The 17031-nt window shown below is 45.8% G+C and overlaps 1 protein-coding gene across 1 annotated transcript in view; it reads left to right on the forward strand.

Moving 5' to 3' along the window:
- MPPE1 (metallophosphoesterase 1) overlaps nucleotides 1-17031 on the forward strand; it is a 736638-nt gene that overhangs the window by 171312 nt on the left and 548295 nt on the right. Inside the window, exon 3 of the mRNA XM_086965256.1 lies at nucleotides 6936-7044. Coding sequence (XP_086821382.1) covers nucleotides 6936-7044 — 109 coding nt within the window. The remainder of the gene's footprint in view (nucleotides 1-6935; nucleotides 7045-17031) is intronic.

Genomic DNA, 17031 nt, shown 5'->3' on the forward strand with positions numbered 1-17031 from the left:
TTCAGAAAAATGATGACAAGGGCAGGGTGGGAGACAGCAACCCATACCATCTTGTTTGGTACAGGCAAATAAATGGTATACAATATTCAAGCTAAACCTTGTTAATAAGAACCTATGATCTAAATTGGTAACTATTCTAATGTTCAGTTGGATACCTGGCTGGGTGGGTAAAAGGATATGGGCAGACATGCTGACGTTTTTTAGTTCATCATTTTTCCTCTCCTACCTACCAGTTCAGTAAAACTCATTTTCAGTTCCCCTTTGCTCACATCAGCTATAGATTCTGGTTAAAAGATACATTTTTCCAATCTTACCAAACATATTCCTGATATCATTTAACTAGGGCTTTTTATACCCCCCACCCCCTCCCCCTAGTGTCAAGGAGTCCTAAATAATCATTCTCTTCAAAGGAGCTGCCAGAATACTCCATACTACTTGCCACAAAAGTAACGGTGCTAGATGAATCCTGTCCTCAACATATAGAATGTCTAATTCTTCATGGCAAATAAAATGAGTGAAGCTAGACTGTAAGCATCTGTTTCAAACATTTGTTTTCTACCTGCTGGAGGATTTTCAAATCCGCCAGCCCCCATAAACCCACCCCACATCACATTCAGTGGTTTTGAGCTTAACTTTTTGGCAAATCTAAAAACCGCTTGATTATTTCTTCCAAAGTCTATACTCTTTACCAGCAGCAATGATTTCCATTTATTATGTCAGTTAAATAGAAGGCCCAGTAGCATAATGCATCAGTAGATGCTATCTTTTTTCTTTTAAGAAAATGCAGACCGGTCTTCTTGTTGGCGGTGATCATTCTAAAAGACTTTCCTTGATTCACACTCATCCCCAAGTCCTTCATAAACAATACAAAATGATCAAGCAGTGACTGAATGGCATTGCCATGCAAACCATCAAGACTCAGTCATCCTTATATAACAGAATTGGCTAAGGTGGAGACCCTTCCAACTTCAGGCAAATCATGTGCTCTCATCAACAAAAAATCCTTTATGTTGTTACTATATAAAGAAAATAAGAGAGGAGCTAAAATACAGCAATGCCTTACACCCTTTTCCACATTAGAAAACTCAGTATACTCCCCCATTCTTCTATACCATATGCATACTTTAGTTCCCACAAACAGTTGTCTAAGAAACTGTATGTCATCTCTACACCCATTTTCATCGAAAGGTCCCACAATTTACTGTGATTTACATTATCAAAAGCGCATGACAAGTCCATAAATACCATGTAGATGGATTCCTTTTTGTCAGAAGTATTGTTACTATAAGAAGGTGCACATTCAAGTATTGCTCAATTGTACCTAATTCCTTCTGGAAACCATACTGGATATCACATTTAATATGGTTCTTTTAAGCCCAAGCCTCTAACCTGGTTAGTAAAATCCTACACACCTTCTTCAAGGTGGAAGCTAATAGGAAGATTGGCCTATAACAACTTGGTTCCTCCTTATTGCCCGTTTTAAAGATAAGAACAATCACAGACTGACACCATGTTGGAGGTGGGCCATGGTTTGCCACAGCTTTTAGAATATTTGTGACCAGTGGTTCCCAAAACTCAATATTTTCTGTAAAGATCCAGGGGTAGACGATCTGGACCTGAAGCCTTTTCTTTCTTTACTCCTCTGATGACACTTTTCACCTCATCTAAACACTGCTCCAAGGGGGCCACGCATATCGTAGAGTTACTGATATAGGCCGTATTTACAGAAGTGCACTCTGCATCATTCTTTGTAGGATATATGGTTGCAAAATGCTTAACCCATTCCTCAGGAGGGATAAATGTTTACAACTGATGGGAATTGTAGCTCCCTAAAATAAGGAGCATTGACTACACTCCAAAAGTCCAGCCAATCGGATTCTTCGCTCACCTTCTGGCGTGTCTGCCATGCCTCCCCCTTTATAACAGCCCTGTACTTATTTAATGCCTCTTTATAAAGTCTCCTACATTCTTTAACCTTGCACGGGTCTCTTGGGTTTGCCTTCAATGCCCTCTTTAACTTCTTATGAGCTAATGTACAATATGTGTCAAACAATCTAAGTGCTTTTCCTGGGCCCCTCCATTGTGCATAGCAGTAAATTCTCCTTTACATAGTTGCCAAACTCCATAAAGGCTGAAACAAGATACCTCCCTCGACCAATATCTTAAAGACAAAGATTTACTTGTACACGTTTACTCTTGATTAAATCACACTGAAATTTCCCCGAGTTTATTTGATCCAACTTAAGTTTAATGCTGTTCCCTCTTCCCACCACAAACTCTTGTCCTGGCAGGTCTAACCGTATACCTGGGTAATCCCACTTAGTAATCCGGGATAAGGGATTGTTATTACTAACTCAAGTAGGCATAATTTGGAATCCTTCAATGAAAGAGTTAACATTCTCTTATACAAGCACAAAGTCACTTGTACTTGAATATCCCTTCCTAAAATGTGGTGGTAGGTGATCCTCTTGGAAAGTGCAGATGTCATTAACAAAACCCGAATTCATTTTCATTAAAACCTTGTTAAGAGCATTTCCATAATTGTCATGCCATCCCTTCGCCCACATTATTTATCATTCCACAAACTACCTTTGCATCTTGTGGTCAAATATATGCATTAAAATTGCCAAGCCAAACAATGAAACTCCCCCTGGCCCTCTTATCTAAAAACCTTTGAAAACAGTTTCTAAGGCATATGCCACATTGGCCCTAGTACTGTAAAAATGTTTATAATGATAATAATTAATTAACACAATGTCCCAAGTGCCCTTCATATTAATTCTGATGATTTGGTAGTGTGGTGAATGTACAACTTTTTTTTATTACACTGGCTAGCAGAGACACAGATAACAGGATAGCTAACGCCCCTTTCACCCTGCAATGGCTTGACCTGATAGCTGGGGAACAAAAAGAACGTTACCCTTCCAGGAAAAAGCTATCGATTGCCCGAGTTTCTTGAAAACATAAACCAGGGAACTCACCTATAAAGCTTAGACAGTATGGATTCTCTAGTTTAGACTGCACACCGGCTCTGTTCCAATATAGGAATTTGACCCTTTCTTTAAACACATCTAATTGGTTGCCACATAAATGTGGAACATGTCCCCCACCATCTTTCTGGCCAGATCTCACCACCTCATCTAGTATGCAAGGAATGGCAGGTTTCTCTAATTCCACAACCTGGCTTTCCTCTATCACCTGTCATCCCTGTAATGTTTTAGCCATGAGCTAGGTATTATGATTATCTGTGCTCACTCTAAACTGTGAACAGGTAGAAGGAGAATAAGCTCCACTTTCAGAGCGCGCTATTTCACCCTTCTGTGACTCAAAACCTGGATCTTTGTTGCATACTGCAGTAGGTTGATAGAAGTATCCTAATGGCCCCGCTGGAATCCCCTAATGTGTAAGGCAAGGGTGGATGAGCGGGCAAGAGCTTTTTCTGCAAACGATGCTGAGCTGAAATGTACCACCAAGCAATCCCTTTTTAATACTTTTTGGCCTGGCCCGATCCATGGCACACAACGTACCATTTTTATTCCATTTAATAGATTATGCTCCCATCCAACTTTTTTACCCTGTCGATTCTTACTTGGTTCTTTAACCCTCTCCTCCCCTACTCTTGATGTGGCCAAAGACGGAGAACTCCTCTTTAAAATATCAAATGCGGGGCAGCCTCCTGCAACAATTGTAAAAAGAAACTTGATATGAACTTGGACATCTCCTTCTTGGATCAATAGGACCTTTGGTCTAAGTCTTTATTGTGGATATCACAACCCCTCTTCTCCAGGGATACCCTATATTTATGCCTTGTCACGGGGTCGGATTGGTTCCCAGCATCATTTTCTGTTACGAGCCCAAAGGCATCACAACCCTAGTTATTACACGCGTCACAAATTAGCTCCCTATTGCCCTTCTTCTCTTGGCTAAGTACAGATGATTTGATCAACTCTAAAAGTTCAGAAACCCTTGCATCCAATGAATCAATCCTATTAAAAACCAGCTTAAAAGAATCTCCTACAAAGTTTTCCAAAGGTTTCCAAAGAACATAATGTAGTGTCCTTAATGTTCACAAATGTTTTTTTAGGACATAATGTACCCGTGTTCTGTAAGTCTACTAGACCTGCATCCCCTTTACTCTGCATCCTCTTCTCTTGAGGTGACCTGCCGCTCTTTTCGGAACGGAACGTCTTGATTTGATGGCACATTTTAATCTCTTCGCCAGTTGCAATCCATGATTATCCCTGGGGATGCTGGATCAATTGATTGAGGGTCAAACTGAATACACTGTTTATTGGACTGTGTTAAATGACCTGAGTGTGAAAGTGCCGTGCTCCTTCCCTCAGAGGAGGATAGTTAAACATTCATGTTAGCCACCTCTTTCGCTGTCCACTGGGTGTTTCCCACTCTCTCTTCAACATTACTAATCTCTTCATTAATTGCCCCATAGCATTAGTTAAAAAGGTGGCAATGCTAGAAGCCACTGAAGACTCTTTACTTGAACGGAGGTCAGTCGATTTCCTTTTCCCCATCTTAATGACAGCTGGCACCATACAACTCCGGCAAATCTAATGAAACATGAAAGCGGGGTGCCCCGCCCCAGCCTCTGTCGGCCACAGATGCGCCCACTCTTGGCCTGATCTTCTTCCGGGCAGCACCCCATCCCGCAGGATAGAGGAAGTCTTTAAATAGCGCCAACTGGCATGCTGCAGAGCCTCCCCTCTTCCTGGATGGAGCAGGACTTTCTGGGGCTTGTAGCCCTGGCTCGCTACCAATTGCACGTCCCGTGGTAGATGAAGTCTTTAAATAGTGCATGACTGGCAGTCTGCAGGGCCTCCCCACCTCCTAGACAGAACAGGGCTTTCTGGAGCTTGTAGTCATTGGCCCCCTCCATTTACGCGTCCCGAAATGTTCTCAATCCTGACATGTGGCAATTGGAAAAAGTATGACCCACTCTGCGCCTGGCTTGACGTTCTGAGACCACCTCTATAGTATTTGCTTACAACGAATTAACTTGTGTACACAGTCATGTCTCAATCATTTCTCATAACCGCCATCCAGAAACTGTTCTGATTAATGTTCCTTGATATTCCAAAATATGAGCATTTTATTAATTTATTATTGGTAGAGTTTTATATAGCGCTAACGAGACACGGAGGTATCAGAGCACTGTACATAGACATGGACATAATAGTTACATGAGAAGATCCAAATAAATAGGAGAGGGTGGACTACACAACAACATACAGTTGGCCAGTGAAGGATAATATACAAAAGAACAATAGTAATGAAGCGGTTACAGGAGAACAAAAACAAAAAACACAAATGCGGGAAACAGTGAACAAAAAGAGTGGTGGGAGATGGGGAAATTGAGCCTGTAGCTGGAATTAATTCAAGTCCTGCATACCTACTACTAAAAAAAGGTTAATATCAGGTGTCCCTTTCAAGTCATGTAGGCAGATCCTTAATCCGGTCGGGGTCATGGTATCGCAGCACCAGGGGCCGGATTCGCTCTCCAAGTTTGAGTTATCTGGCCGCGGAGAGGCCCAGTAGAAGGGGACCAAATGGCTGTCACACACCAAATCATCCTTACCGATAGGATTTCAGCAAGGTTACCAATGGGGGAGTCAGTCTTGAGGCTACCGATCAAAGACATGCTGCATGCAGCCTTCATGCATAAAATTATCACCGCCAAGATGGAGGACTCTGGTCCCAGTCCCCTAGATTTCTATCATTGAAAGGAGGCTTGCAGATCCTGTGGACCCAGCCACAAATTAGGGGAGGAAGCAAAAATCTGGGTGCTGGGTTACATGGAGTGACAGTCACGAGGGAGAGCTGGTGGTATCCGGGAACTCATTGTTCTCTCCCGTTTCGTAAGGGAATCACTCGGGGATACAAGGGTGGCAGTAGCTTGTAGTTCTCTTGCTGCTTAGATTGTGGGAAGCGTCTTGGGCACCAAGTCAGCTGCTACAGGAAGCGTATAGAGAGGCAGTCTTAATGGGAAGAAGACCAACAGTGGCCCAGCCCAGAAGGTAGGTGACTGCCGTGTATTACACCGGAGGGGTGATCCCAAGTCCATCTCCTCTCAGCTGCTTTTAGCAGCACAACCGTGCATTCAGCCATCTTGCTAGGTTTCCACTGGAGACTGTCTTGCTTGATATTGTTTGCTGCTATAGCCGGCTTCATCTCAGTTGGTGATAGTAGCGGAGCAGCACTGTAAGATCCTGGGGTTTAGCCTTCCGATCCCGGGGTGGTGGAGGCTAGATGGAGGGCTTTTCTCTGGGATTTTTCACCAAAATGTGATCTCTAGCCAGGGATCTCCTGGCCGGAGGTCGTTACCCGTCGGCCATCATGGATCACTTCAAGTCCCAATATATTAGCATATTACTCATGTGCTCTGAAAGCAGCAACCCTTGCTTCTAGAGCTGTGATTAGGGGAGCACGCGTCACTTTGTGTGTTTTTTTGCTTTGCTGTATTTGGGTTACCCCCACCAGTGAAGCTCAGAGTTCCATTTTACTTTACATTTATTGAGTGTTTTACATTTTACATTTTTGCATTTTATGTATTACAAACTCTATTAATCTGTTAATATTTCATTTTTTAAACAGCCATGGAACCCCTGAGTAGGATGAGTAGAACGCCGTTTAAGAACCGCTGAGCATCTAAGGCGTTAGGCGTTACAGCATAATATACACAATGCCAAAATGACTAGAATGTGAAAACAAAATGTACTCCTAAGCTACAATGAACAAGCATTTTTACTATCGCAATTTGACAGATTAATAAAAGCACAGAAAACGTTTTTGGCACCTTCACACTGCCTGTCTTTTACCCTGCTTTTGTTTCCACTTTGCCACTTTTTCTCGAGCCTTACTTATGTTTGCAGAGTTTTTCTCACTTCTTCGTCACTACCTAATGTTCATATTTTCCTTCACAGAGAATGGCAGATGGAGAGAGCCTTTCAGAGTGCATTGTGGCTGTTGCAGCCTGACATAATATTTATTCTAGGAGACTTATTTGATGAAGGAAAATGGAGCTCATCAATGGTATGGACAGTGTTTCTCTCTCACTCAATGTATTGATTAATTTAAACTGTGAATGTATGTGCTTGCATGTGTAAAGATCAGCTTGTGAAGTGTGGTACTGTGTTCAAATTTCCTTTGTATTATCTTCTTTTTATGTTAGCCATAGTTTGAAATGGTTGTCAGGCCTAGCTAACGCACACTGTGAGATGTGGGAGGCTGCCTAGCTATAATGTATTTTTTAAGCCGAGCCTAGCGTTGCAGCGCATGCGCTGCTCACTCGGCGAGGCATATTGTTGTAGGGACAGATGTGGAAGTGCCGTGGAAGCCCGCCCATATTTTTGATTGGCTGGTGTCATTGTCCATGGTAAATGCTGGCTTCCGATTGATAATGAGGCTTCTTAGTCCCTTCTTGTTACGGCCCTGTCTCCTTTTGGGTCTTCCCATCCATAGTGGATCTTTTACTTGCGAGTTACGGTAAAGCACTATGTTTTTTCAGTCAGTCAGCTTTAGTTGGCATCCACTCTTGTTAACTTTTTTTCTCTCTCTCTCTGCTGTTCTGTTTCTGCGCACCCGCCTTCTTCTCCCCAAGTGCCTACTTTTTACGGACTGTCTTGTGCACCTCTTCCCCGCCTCACTGATTGCCAGGCTGACATCTCACTTCAGGGGGAGAACCGCGCGCTGCCCTGTGAGAGCTCTTTATGCTTGTTGTTTATCTTTGGAGTCCGGGGAGTGTCTATTACAGAAGTGCCACGCGGGCATGAAGCCTTACATACAAGAGATAGCTGAACTTTCTTTTATCCATGGTTGTATTTTATTCTGTCCATTTGCTCCTTGTAAGAATGCTGTCAACGCAGAGTTCAGTTGCTGCTGATAAACTGTTTTCGAGGTTGGATATAAATCACCAATCTGTTATTCTACCAAATGCTCAATTTCTAAAAAAAAACTAAAAAAACATACAAACAAAAAACAGACAAACCATTGATAAGTGCCAAGGCCCAAGGTATTGCTTCTGATGCTAATGCAGCTTGCTCCACTCATTGCCCGTGCATGTGCTGGAAAATGCCAGTACCAATGGCCTAGACGCGCTGCATTATTATTTTTTACTGCAGGCAGTGCCACCATCTTGTAGACTGTCTTTAAATAAATGCGATGTTGAAAATGAAGTGCCAGTGGCTAACACTGGCAAACACCGGCGCAAATTAAGCACTGATTGTACCAAGTGTGAGCGAAAGTGATTCTGAACGCTCCCCTTTCTAGGATGTGTGGGATAGCAGGATTATCCCCCAAAAAACTTTACTAATACAGCCAAATGGTGCATTTTCTGAAGACAAACCATGGGTTTTACAGCGGTTTTAAAAAAAAGGCAAGCAATAAATATCACGTGATCCTACTTTAATTTTGTAACATTTTAGGGCATTTTCTTCTTGCCACAAATAATGGAATTCCAAGTTATTTGGTAAACACGGCGCTCACAATTTTTCCAGGTAAATTTCGGCAGGACATGGCATTTACCAAGAGAAAAATGCCCCCAAAAAATACATGGACATGCAGATTTCGATAGTCTATTGCTCGATTTTACATCGGTGAGTGGGAATTATCAGCTGTTAAATTCTGATCCCCAGTATTAGATGTCCAGGACGAGCCACCCATGATGAGGGCCATGCATTTAAAAAAAAAATCATCCAAGGAAAAAGAAAGCACAACTTCTCCAGCTTCTGGCGATGTCTAGACGTGTTGCCATATTTTGAAGTCTCTTTAATAATAAACAGGCTGGGTTGCTTTCAAAACTATAACTTGTTTTTTCTGCACGAGATAAGGGCCCTGATGAATTGTACTTTTTTAAAGACTACACATGTGCTTTCAATGTAATTCTTCCTAGTGCCACAGATATGTAAAGCAACAAGTTAGCTACCTGTATTAACGTGTCTGCTGCAAAGAGCTGTGACTAAGTGAAAGTCATAGGTACAATCCTGGAATCTCAATCCAGTATTCTGATCCCCGTTGTGTGTTCCCCCAAGTAAGAGGTCGAGCCTGGGCAGCTCATGCGCTGCTCTGAGAGGCATGCTGTATCAGACTTGAAGCTCCACCCACTCTTTGCCCATATTTTTCATTGGCTTGTGTCTTTGTCCTTTGTAAATTCTGGCTTCTGATTCACTAATCTGCTTGTTAGTCCCTCATTAGTACCACTTTATCTTCATTTGTAACCTCCAATGAGGACTGGGCCTTTTACTTCTGTTGTTACACGGTCTGTGTTATTTAGTCTGTAAGCACTATTTTCTTGGCGTGTTTTGTCCTACAGCAGGCATGGACACTAGTGCTTACACAACAATGTTTTTTTATTCAACCAAAAAATCTATAAGCAAATACGTGGCTGTGCCATGTGCTTTTCTTTTTCCCCCAATTACGCAAATCTAACAATGGGATGGTATGAACAAAATGAAGCTTGGAAATCTGAAAATTATGAGTGGAAGAAAAAAACGGTGTTATGGTTGAGATTCATTGATGACCTTTTTATAATCTGGGATGGCACGCAAAATGAATTTGAAAAGTACTTCGCGAAATTGAACAACACTCCCACCAATCTCAAATTCACCTACGATATAAGCACGGAATGGATTGTGTTTTTGGACAGGGAAATTTATATTGAAAAAAATCATCTGGAAACCACATTACACCGGAAGCATAGAGCCACCAACTCAATATTGCACGGTCAGAGTTTCCACAATGAAAAATGGTGGTGGAGTATTCCGCATGGGGAATTCCTCCGCTTAAAAAGAAACTGTTCAACTGAATTGGAATTCCAAAAACACAGTCTAAAGGCATCAGAGAGATTCCAAAAAAGAAAATATCCATCAAAAATAGTGGCAAGTTGTTTCGATAAAGTGAAAGAAATAGACAGAAGAGAAATTCTACACAAAGAAAAGGAAATCAAAAATGATGAAACAATCCGACTGATAACAACATACAGTGCAGAAAAGCAACAATTATCGAAAGTGATCAGGAAGCAATGGGGAATTCTTCGGTCAGATCCAACATTAGTCAAAATCATTGGAGACCACCCCTCAATCACTTATCGGCGAGCCAGAAATGTGAGCGACCAACTAGTCCACAGCCATTACAGAGAGAAACCCATGATAACATGGTTACAACGTGAAGGATTCTGGCCTTGCAGACAATGGAAAGTGTGTAAAATTGCAACTGCCACAAAGACAATCACAATGCATGAAAACAAAATCTGGCGGATAATACAACATTTGACCTGCAAGAGTACATTCGTGGTCTATGTAATAACTTGCCCATGCAACAAAAGATATATCGGTAGCACGATATTTGAGGCTAAGAAGAGAATCCTTGAACACACGAGAGCCACCACCCATCGAGATCAGACCAATGCCATTGCCAAACATATGAACCTATATCATGATAACAATTGGGAAACCCTGAGATACTGTGCAATTGACCAACTAGTGGAATCTGAGAGAGGAGGCGACCACAGAAAACTCTTAAGACAGAAAGGGTCCAAGCATATTATCGCCTTCAGAACGCTCGAACCACGAGGCCTAAATCAAACTGAAGAATTACATGTCATCTCTAAAACTGTTTGACTGATACATAAACTCACTCACCAGAGAGAGAAATCAACACCCAGAAGACTCAAAAAACATCTAGGGTCCTGAGTGACAACAGATGGACATATTACGCTCACCAGAGAGCACTAAAACATTTGCACAGGCAAGTAATAACAAACCAAGATCAGCATCAGAGAGAACAACTAAATTGGAACATGCTGATCCACTCCCTTGAAAAAACTGTGAAGAAACTCGAACTCACCGGAGAGACATTTCATTAATATATAAATATATAACACATGAATTAATGTGCAGACTATCCGTAATTTTGAAAATAATTCCCTTTCCATGCACCATGCATGCACATTTTTTTTGGGAACATCACCTTGCTTAGTTGTAAATATCGAAAGATGTGAAAAAACTATATCACCCAGAATGCACCATCATTCACTTATGATTGTTTTTTTTCAAATTTTGCACTAAACATAAAAGAAGGCTCATGTCAGAGCTCAATACCCGTGATCAAGCCTTCGGCTGAAGGCGAAACGCGATGGGTTAAAGACGAGACGAGCAAAATAAAGCAGTTGGTATGAGCAAAATCGCTGCCTGAGTGAGTGCCTTTTCTGCCTGCTGGCTGCATGCCGGACCTGTTTGAATCTTACATCGACTGGTTCTGTCGATTTGAGGAAAGGAGCACCGCGCATCATTGAGAGCGCCAGCGTTGAAAAAAGGAACCACAACCGGATTAAATATATGTATGTATATATTTATGTCTGTGTGTATATATATATATATATATATATCACCCAGTGACGGTCTCCACTGGGTAGTTATAGTTGGGATCCTGTTTCAATAGGAAAAAAATTTTTTGGTTTACTAATAACTTTAGCACTGTTTGATGAATCGCCACAAGACGTTCCTAAAAACTTTTCATCTACTTCCACTCCTCCCTGGTAGGGTTGGAGTGATCATTTGTGCAAGGTCTAAAAAAAACAGGAGGCGCTGTGGGAGTTGCCAAAAAATGTTTCTCCCATACATGTTTCCATAGGAAAATTGAACACCAATGCTGCAAAAACTGTTAAACGGATTCACTTCAAATTTGGTAGAAAGCTAGATCTTGTTCCAATACCCAAAACTGACCAAATGATAGGGCTCCCGAAAAATATATGTTAATTCATGCGACCCTCACACTTGCAAAGTTAACTTCAGTATATTGCAGACCCCAAAAGTATTTCATCGACTTCTGCCATTTATCAGAATATAAATGTGTTTATTACATATCAAAATAAACATATAACCTACTTCATCGTCAATAAAACACACAATAAAAAGACATCAGTAGATGTACTGAAAAAGCCGTCATGCCTTTAACAGTAGGAGGCAAGCCACAGATGATCTACATGGAGCATTTTCTAGTTGCCAATCAGCAGACAATAAACACAAGTCACAGTTCTCTTCCAGGGGATCCTCATCAATAGTCATAAGCATTAGAATATTCCCGCCCATGCGCGGGACCCCTGAAACATTATATTATATTTTCCCCACATATATATCGAAAGAAGCTGAGTCGCACACGTGACTTCATTATATACCATTTTAATTAAAGGAACAGCATGATTCGGGACTTTACTGACGCGTTTCGTTTCACCTGGAAACTTTTTCAAAGTAGTGTCCAGAGCTGAATTATGCTGTAAAGAATTTCCATCATCCATGAAACAACATGCATTATAAACATGAGAGACAACAACAGCTTTGTTTTAGAACTGTTTTAATGCTCGGAAAGCAGTGGAAATTCTCATGAAACACTGAAAGCATAGGAAGCTCCCAGGCTGCATTGCAAAACTACAGTCTAAAAAGACTGAAAAGCTAACCTACATCAACATGCAGTAAACTGACACTGTGCCTTTAAGGCACCCATGAGCTCCAGCTTCCCATCATGCCTCAGGGGTGACAGTTAGGTCAGTTGTTCTTTCTTGCTCCTTCAGGAAGGACCCTGGTAACACAGCTCCACTCTTTTCTGACTTCCTGTCAGAAATTTCCTTCATTTTTTTTTTTTTTTTTGAAGACGTTTATTATTGTAATAGAAAAAGTGCAGTACATATAGCAGAGCCTACAACCCTGCGGGTCGGCTGCAAGAAATCCGTGAATTGTAGGGGCATAGGTTACAGGGGAAGGCACTATGCATCGTCTCGCTCGTTGTCTGGCGTGCCTCGTCACTGGCGGATTATGTATACTCTTCACATTTCGCACACGATCCTTTCTATAATTGACGTCTCATTTTACATTTTTCTATAATTCAACCAGTAACTTTTCAACATAAAACAGGGATGATCATATCAGCATGTCCCAGTGTGTCTGTGATGCCAGTGCCGTGTCACGTATCATCGGTGCGCACGGCACCAACGTCCCATCAACTTGTTAGGCATGCGCTGGTGGCGCATCAATGAAATGTGGGGTCTATAGCTCGCGTATGTGAGTAGCTGTGAAGCTGGTGTGGAACAGGTTTGGTGAGCGGTGGTATCCCCCCGTTCGTCGGTTCAGTGTACGGCGTGCGTGGCAGACATATGTGCCGCCCCAGTTGCGCTTTCGGTGGGTGTCACCCGCTCCCGTGTTCCCTGCCGAGTGTCCTGTCAGTGGCACTTGACCGCCGCTATGTGATGGCGGGTGTTCACGCGGCTAGTAAGAACAGGAGTGCGAAACCTTTAACTTGGGGTTACGTGGGGGGGGTCAGATATGAGGGGGGGGAAAGTGTACTTGTGGGGGCTGGGTCAGGGCAAAGTTGCTAAGATCTGTGTTCGGGCTATTGTGTGGTGGAGGGCCCTCGTGTGTGCGGCCGATTGTTGGTCGTGGCTTGTGTGTCGGGGGGGTCAGTGCTGCCCACATGGAGGGGGGGGGGGGCCATCGTGGCGCGTAGCCCTGTCTATGGTGTCGCCGCTCGCGGGGCGTCTATCCTTCTCAGCTGTCTCTGCGTGAGCCCTCTGGCCTCGCCCTCCCCCCGCAGGGACCCCAGGATATCATCCCAAACGTGTGCGATCGGGAACTGCCTCAAACCCGCAATCTCCTCACTTCGCAGTGCCGTGCCCTCTGCTCTGGCCCAGTTGATAAAGGATGTGTACCAGTGTGCGGGGGTTGGTGGTTCTCTACTTTTCCAGTGCCTGGTGAGCAGGCGCTTGGCCGTGATAAGGCCTAGGTCCCAAAACCGGGCTAGTGTTTTATTTTGTTTAGTCCTCTTGTATAGCCCAAGAACGCATGCCTCCCATGTGTTAGGTAGCCCCGGGCCCGTGCTGTGCGTCAGGAGCGATGTCACCTCCCCCCAGTATGTGGACAGAGTCGGGCAACTCCAAAGCATGTGCAGGATGTCGGCATCCAGCAGGTCGCACCTGGGACAGGCTGCGGTGACTGTTGCGAAGTACTTATTTATTCTGTCTGGCGACAGATATGCCTGATGCAGTATATACAATTGAATAGTGCGGAAGCGGGAGTTACGTGGGATGTTCACAGGGCTGGCTAGGACCAGTTTCCATTCTTTGTCTGTCCATTCCCTCCCCCGGTGGGTCGCCCACTTGTCCCTGATCGGTTGTGTGGACTTCTGAGTGTGCATGAGGAGCGCCTGTGCCAGCCAGTGTGTAATGTGTGATCCTCTGCCCATAACATGCAAGTACTGGATCAAGTGATGGAGTGGTGGCTCCTCCTGGATGTCCCCCCAGGACTCCGTGTACGCCCTCACCACTGACGCGTGGAGCAGGAATTGTCCCGCTGGCAGGCCAGTGCTCTCCGATAGTTCCGCAAAAGGAAGCAGGCCCCCGTCCGCGTAGAGGTCTCCCAGTGTCTCCACTCCGGCGGCAACCCAGGGTTCCATGCTGCGTGGTGACACCATCCCATTCCTCCGGGGGGTACCCAGCAGGGCAAGGGCGGGGGCATACGGCTTGACGTTCTCTGTCAACTTCAGGCAGCGAAGGAAACATTTGCGGGCTACGGCTATGTGCAGGGGCAGGGGGCGAGGTCCTTTGGTCAGTGGGTGAAACAGGGCACACACCTGCGGGTGCGTTCATTGGTAGTCCGCGTTGGCGGTGTCGTCGAGGTGTGAGTCGCTAAGCCAGTACGTGACCCACTGCAGCTGTGCTGCCAGGTAGTACAACTCCATATTGGGGACCGCCAGCCCCCCCTCCGCCGTCGGGGAGTAGAGCTTTGCCAGGGCTACTCGTGGGCGCCCCGTGTTCCAGATCAGGCCTCGGAGCATCGCCTCCAGTTCGCGGAAGATCCTTGTGGGGACATATAGTGGGACGTTTGCAAAGTGGTAGAGTAGTCTCGGTAGCGCAATCATTTTAGACAGAGCGATCCGGCTAGGCACATTCAATGGCAAGGTCTTCCAGAAGTTCATCTGGGCCCTCAGCGAGGACACGGCGCGCACCAGGTTGCCTTCCAGTATATTCTGCGGGTCTCTGTAAATGTGCAGCCCGAGGTACTTGAACGTGGTCGGGTACCAGGTGAGCCGGGCGCCACCAAGGTGCACCTCGCATTCCTCCAGGTCCGGGCTGAAGGCATATACTCCGGACTTAGTCCAATTGACTCTGAGGCCCGACACCCCTTCAAAGGTCCGGAATATGTCCGACAGTGTTGCAGGCACCGTCGTGAGGTCTCGCACATAGAGTAATAGGTCGTCCGCGTATAGCGAGACCGTGTGCACCCCGTCAGCCAGCGGGATCCCCCATTCCACTCCCTTGTCCCTCAGTAGAGTCGCCAGGGGTTCGATCGCCAGGGAGAAGAGAAGGGGCGACAGGGGGCAGCCTTGTCTGGTACCCCTGCGCACCCGCACCGTCTCCGACAGCAGCCTGCCCGTCCGTGCGCGGACGTTAGGTCGCTGGTATAGCAGCCCGACCATGTCCATGAAGGCATCCCCGACGCCGAGTTTGTCTAGCACCGCTCCCAAGTACGGCCACTCCACCGAGTCGAAGGCCTTCTCCAGGTCTAATACGAGGCACCCCGACCTCGGCCAGTGTAGTGTGGCCGCTTCCTGTACTCGAAAGAGACGTCGCAAGTTACGGGAAGTGCTCCTCGCCGGCATGAACCCGTTTTGGTCTGCATGTACCAGTGCCGGGACCTCTAGGGTCAGGCGGCGGGCCAGCAGGGAGGTGAACACTTTGTAGTCCGTGTTCAACATGGCTAGAGGCCTGTAGGACCCCATGCACTTGCCATCCCTGCCTGGCTTCAACAGCGAAACCAGGTTCGCCTCATTTAGTGAGTTTGGGAGCGCCGAGTCCTCGATCGCGTGTGTATATAGCTTGAGCATCTCCGGGACCAGTACGTCCGAGCAGGCCTTGAAGAACTCGGCAGGCAGGCCATCGGGGCCGGGAGACTTGCCGTTGGACATTGCGAAGATGGCTTCTCGCAATTCCTCTTGGGTGAATGGGCCCCCTAAGTCCTCCTGCTGCGTGTTCGTCAGAGAAGGCAGCTGGACGCCAGCAAGGAAACCCTCAATGGTGGCCGTTGAGACCCTCAGCTGTGACTTGTATAGGGCCTGGTAGTGTCCCACAAATGCCTGGTGTATCTTGCTTTGTGTGTACACGATCTCCCCTCCAGTTGTCCGAATGGCGGATACTGGTTCCGTGCGGGATTCCTGTTTGACCAGCCAAGCCAACAACCTCCCCGGTTTGTCGCCATGTTGATGCACCCGCGCTGAGTGGGCCGCGAAGTTGACGTGCTTCAGTCTCTCTAGTAGCGCAGCGTGTTCCTCACAGGCCTCCCTTAGCCGGTCACTCGCGCCGATTACTGCCTCCCGCTCCCAACGGAGCAAGTCCGCCTCCACCCTGCTTAGGTCCGCCTCCAACTTTTTCTGTATGCTCCCTTGTGTGCCCAAGCAAGGACCCCGTATCACCACTTTGAAGGCGTCCCACTCCACACTTGGGGAGGACGCCGTACCCGAGTTGTCGGTGAAGTACTGCGCTACTCGGGCCTGCAGGGCGTCTCTGAAGGGTGCGTCGAGCAGCAGGGCGGGTTGTAGCCGCCACGTGGGTATGGGTGGGTGTGGGCGTTCCCATGCTATTGCCAGCGTGTGTGGGTTGTGGTCTGAATGTGTCCGGCCGAGGTATTGCGACTCAGTAATGTGCGGTAGCATTTCCGTTGTCACCATGAATCTGTCCAGGCGGACATGTAGTGTGTGTGCCCCCGAGTAATATGAATATTCCCTGGTGTCTGGGTTGTGCGCGCGCCATGCATCCCTGAGGTCCCACTGTGTCGCCCATCTTGTGAACGCCTTCGCAGCCCCCAAAGATGTAGCATCTGGCCTGGGCGGGGTCGAGCGGTCCAGCACAGGGTCTAGCACTGTGTTGTAATCACCTCCCAGTACCCAGGGGACTCCATGCCAGGGCGCCAATTTTTCCGATAGATGTGTCAGGAAGCTTCCCTGGTCTGTGTTTGGAGAGTAAACGGACGCCAGGAC

The sequence above is a fragment of the Lissotriton vulgaris genome, chromosome 4_1 (genome assembly GCF_964263255.1).
Source record: "Lissotriton vulgaris chromosome 4_1, aLisVul1.2, whole genome shotgun sequence".
NCBI classification, from domain to species: Eukaryota; Metazoa; Chordata; class Amphibia; order Caudata; family Salamandridae; genus Lissotriton; species Lissotriton vulgaris.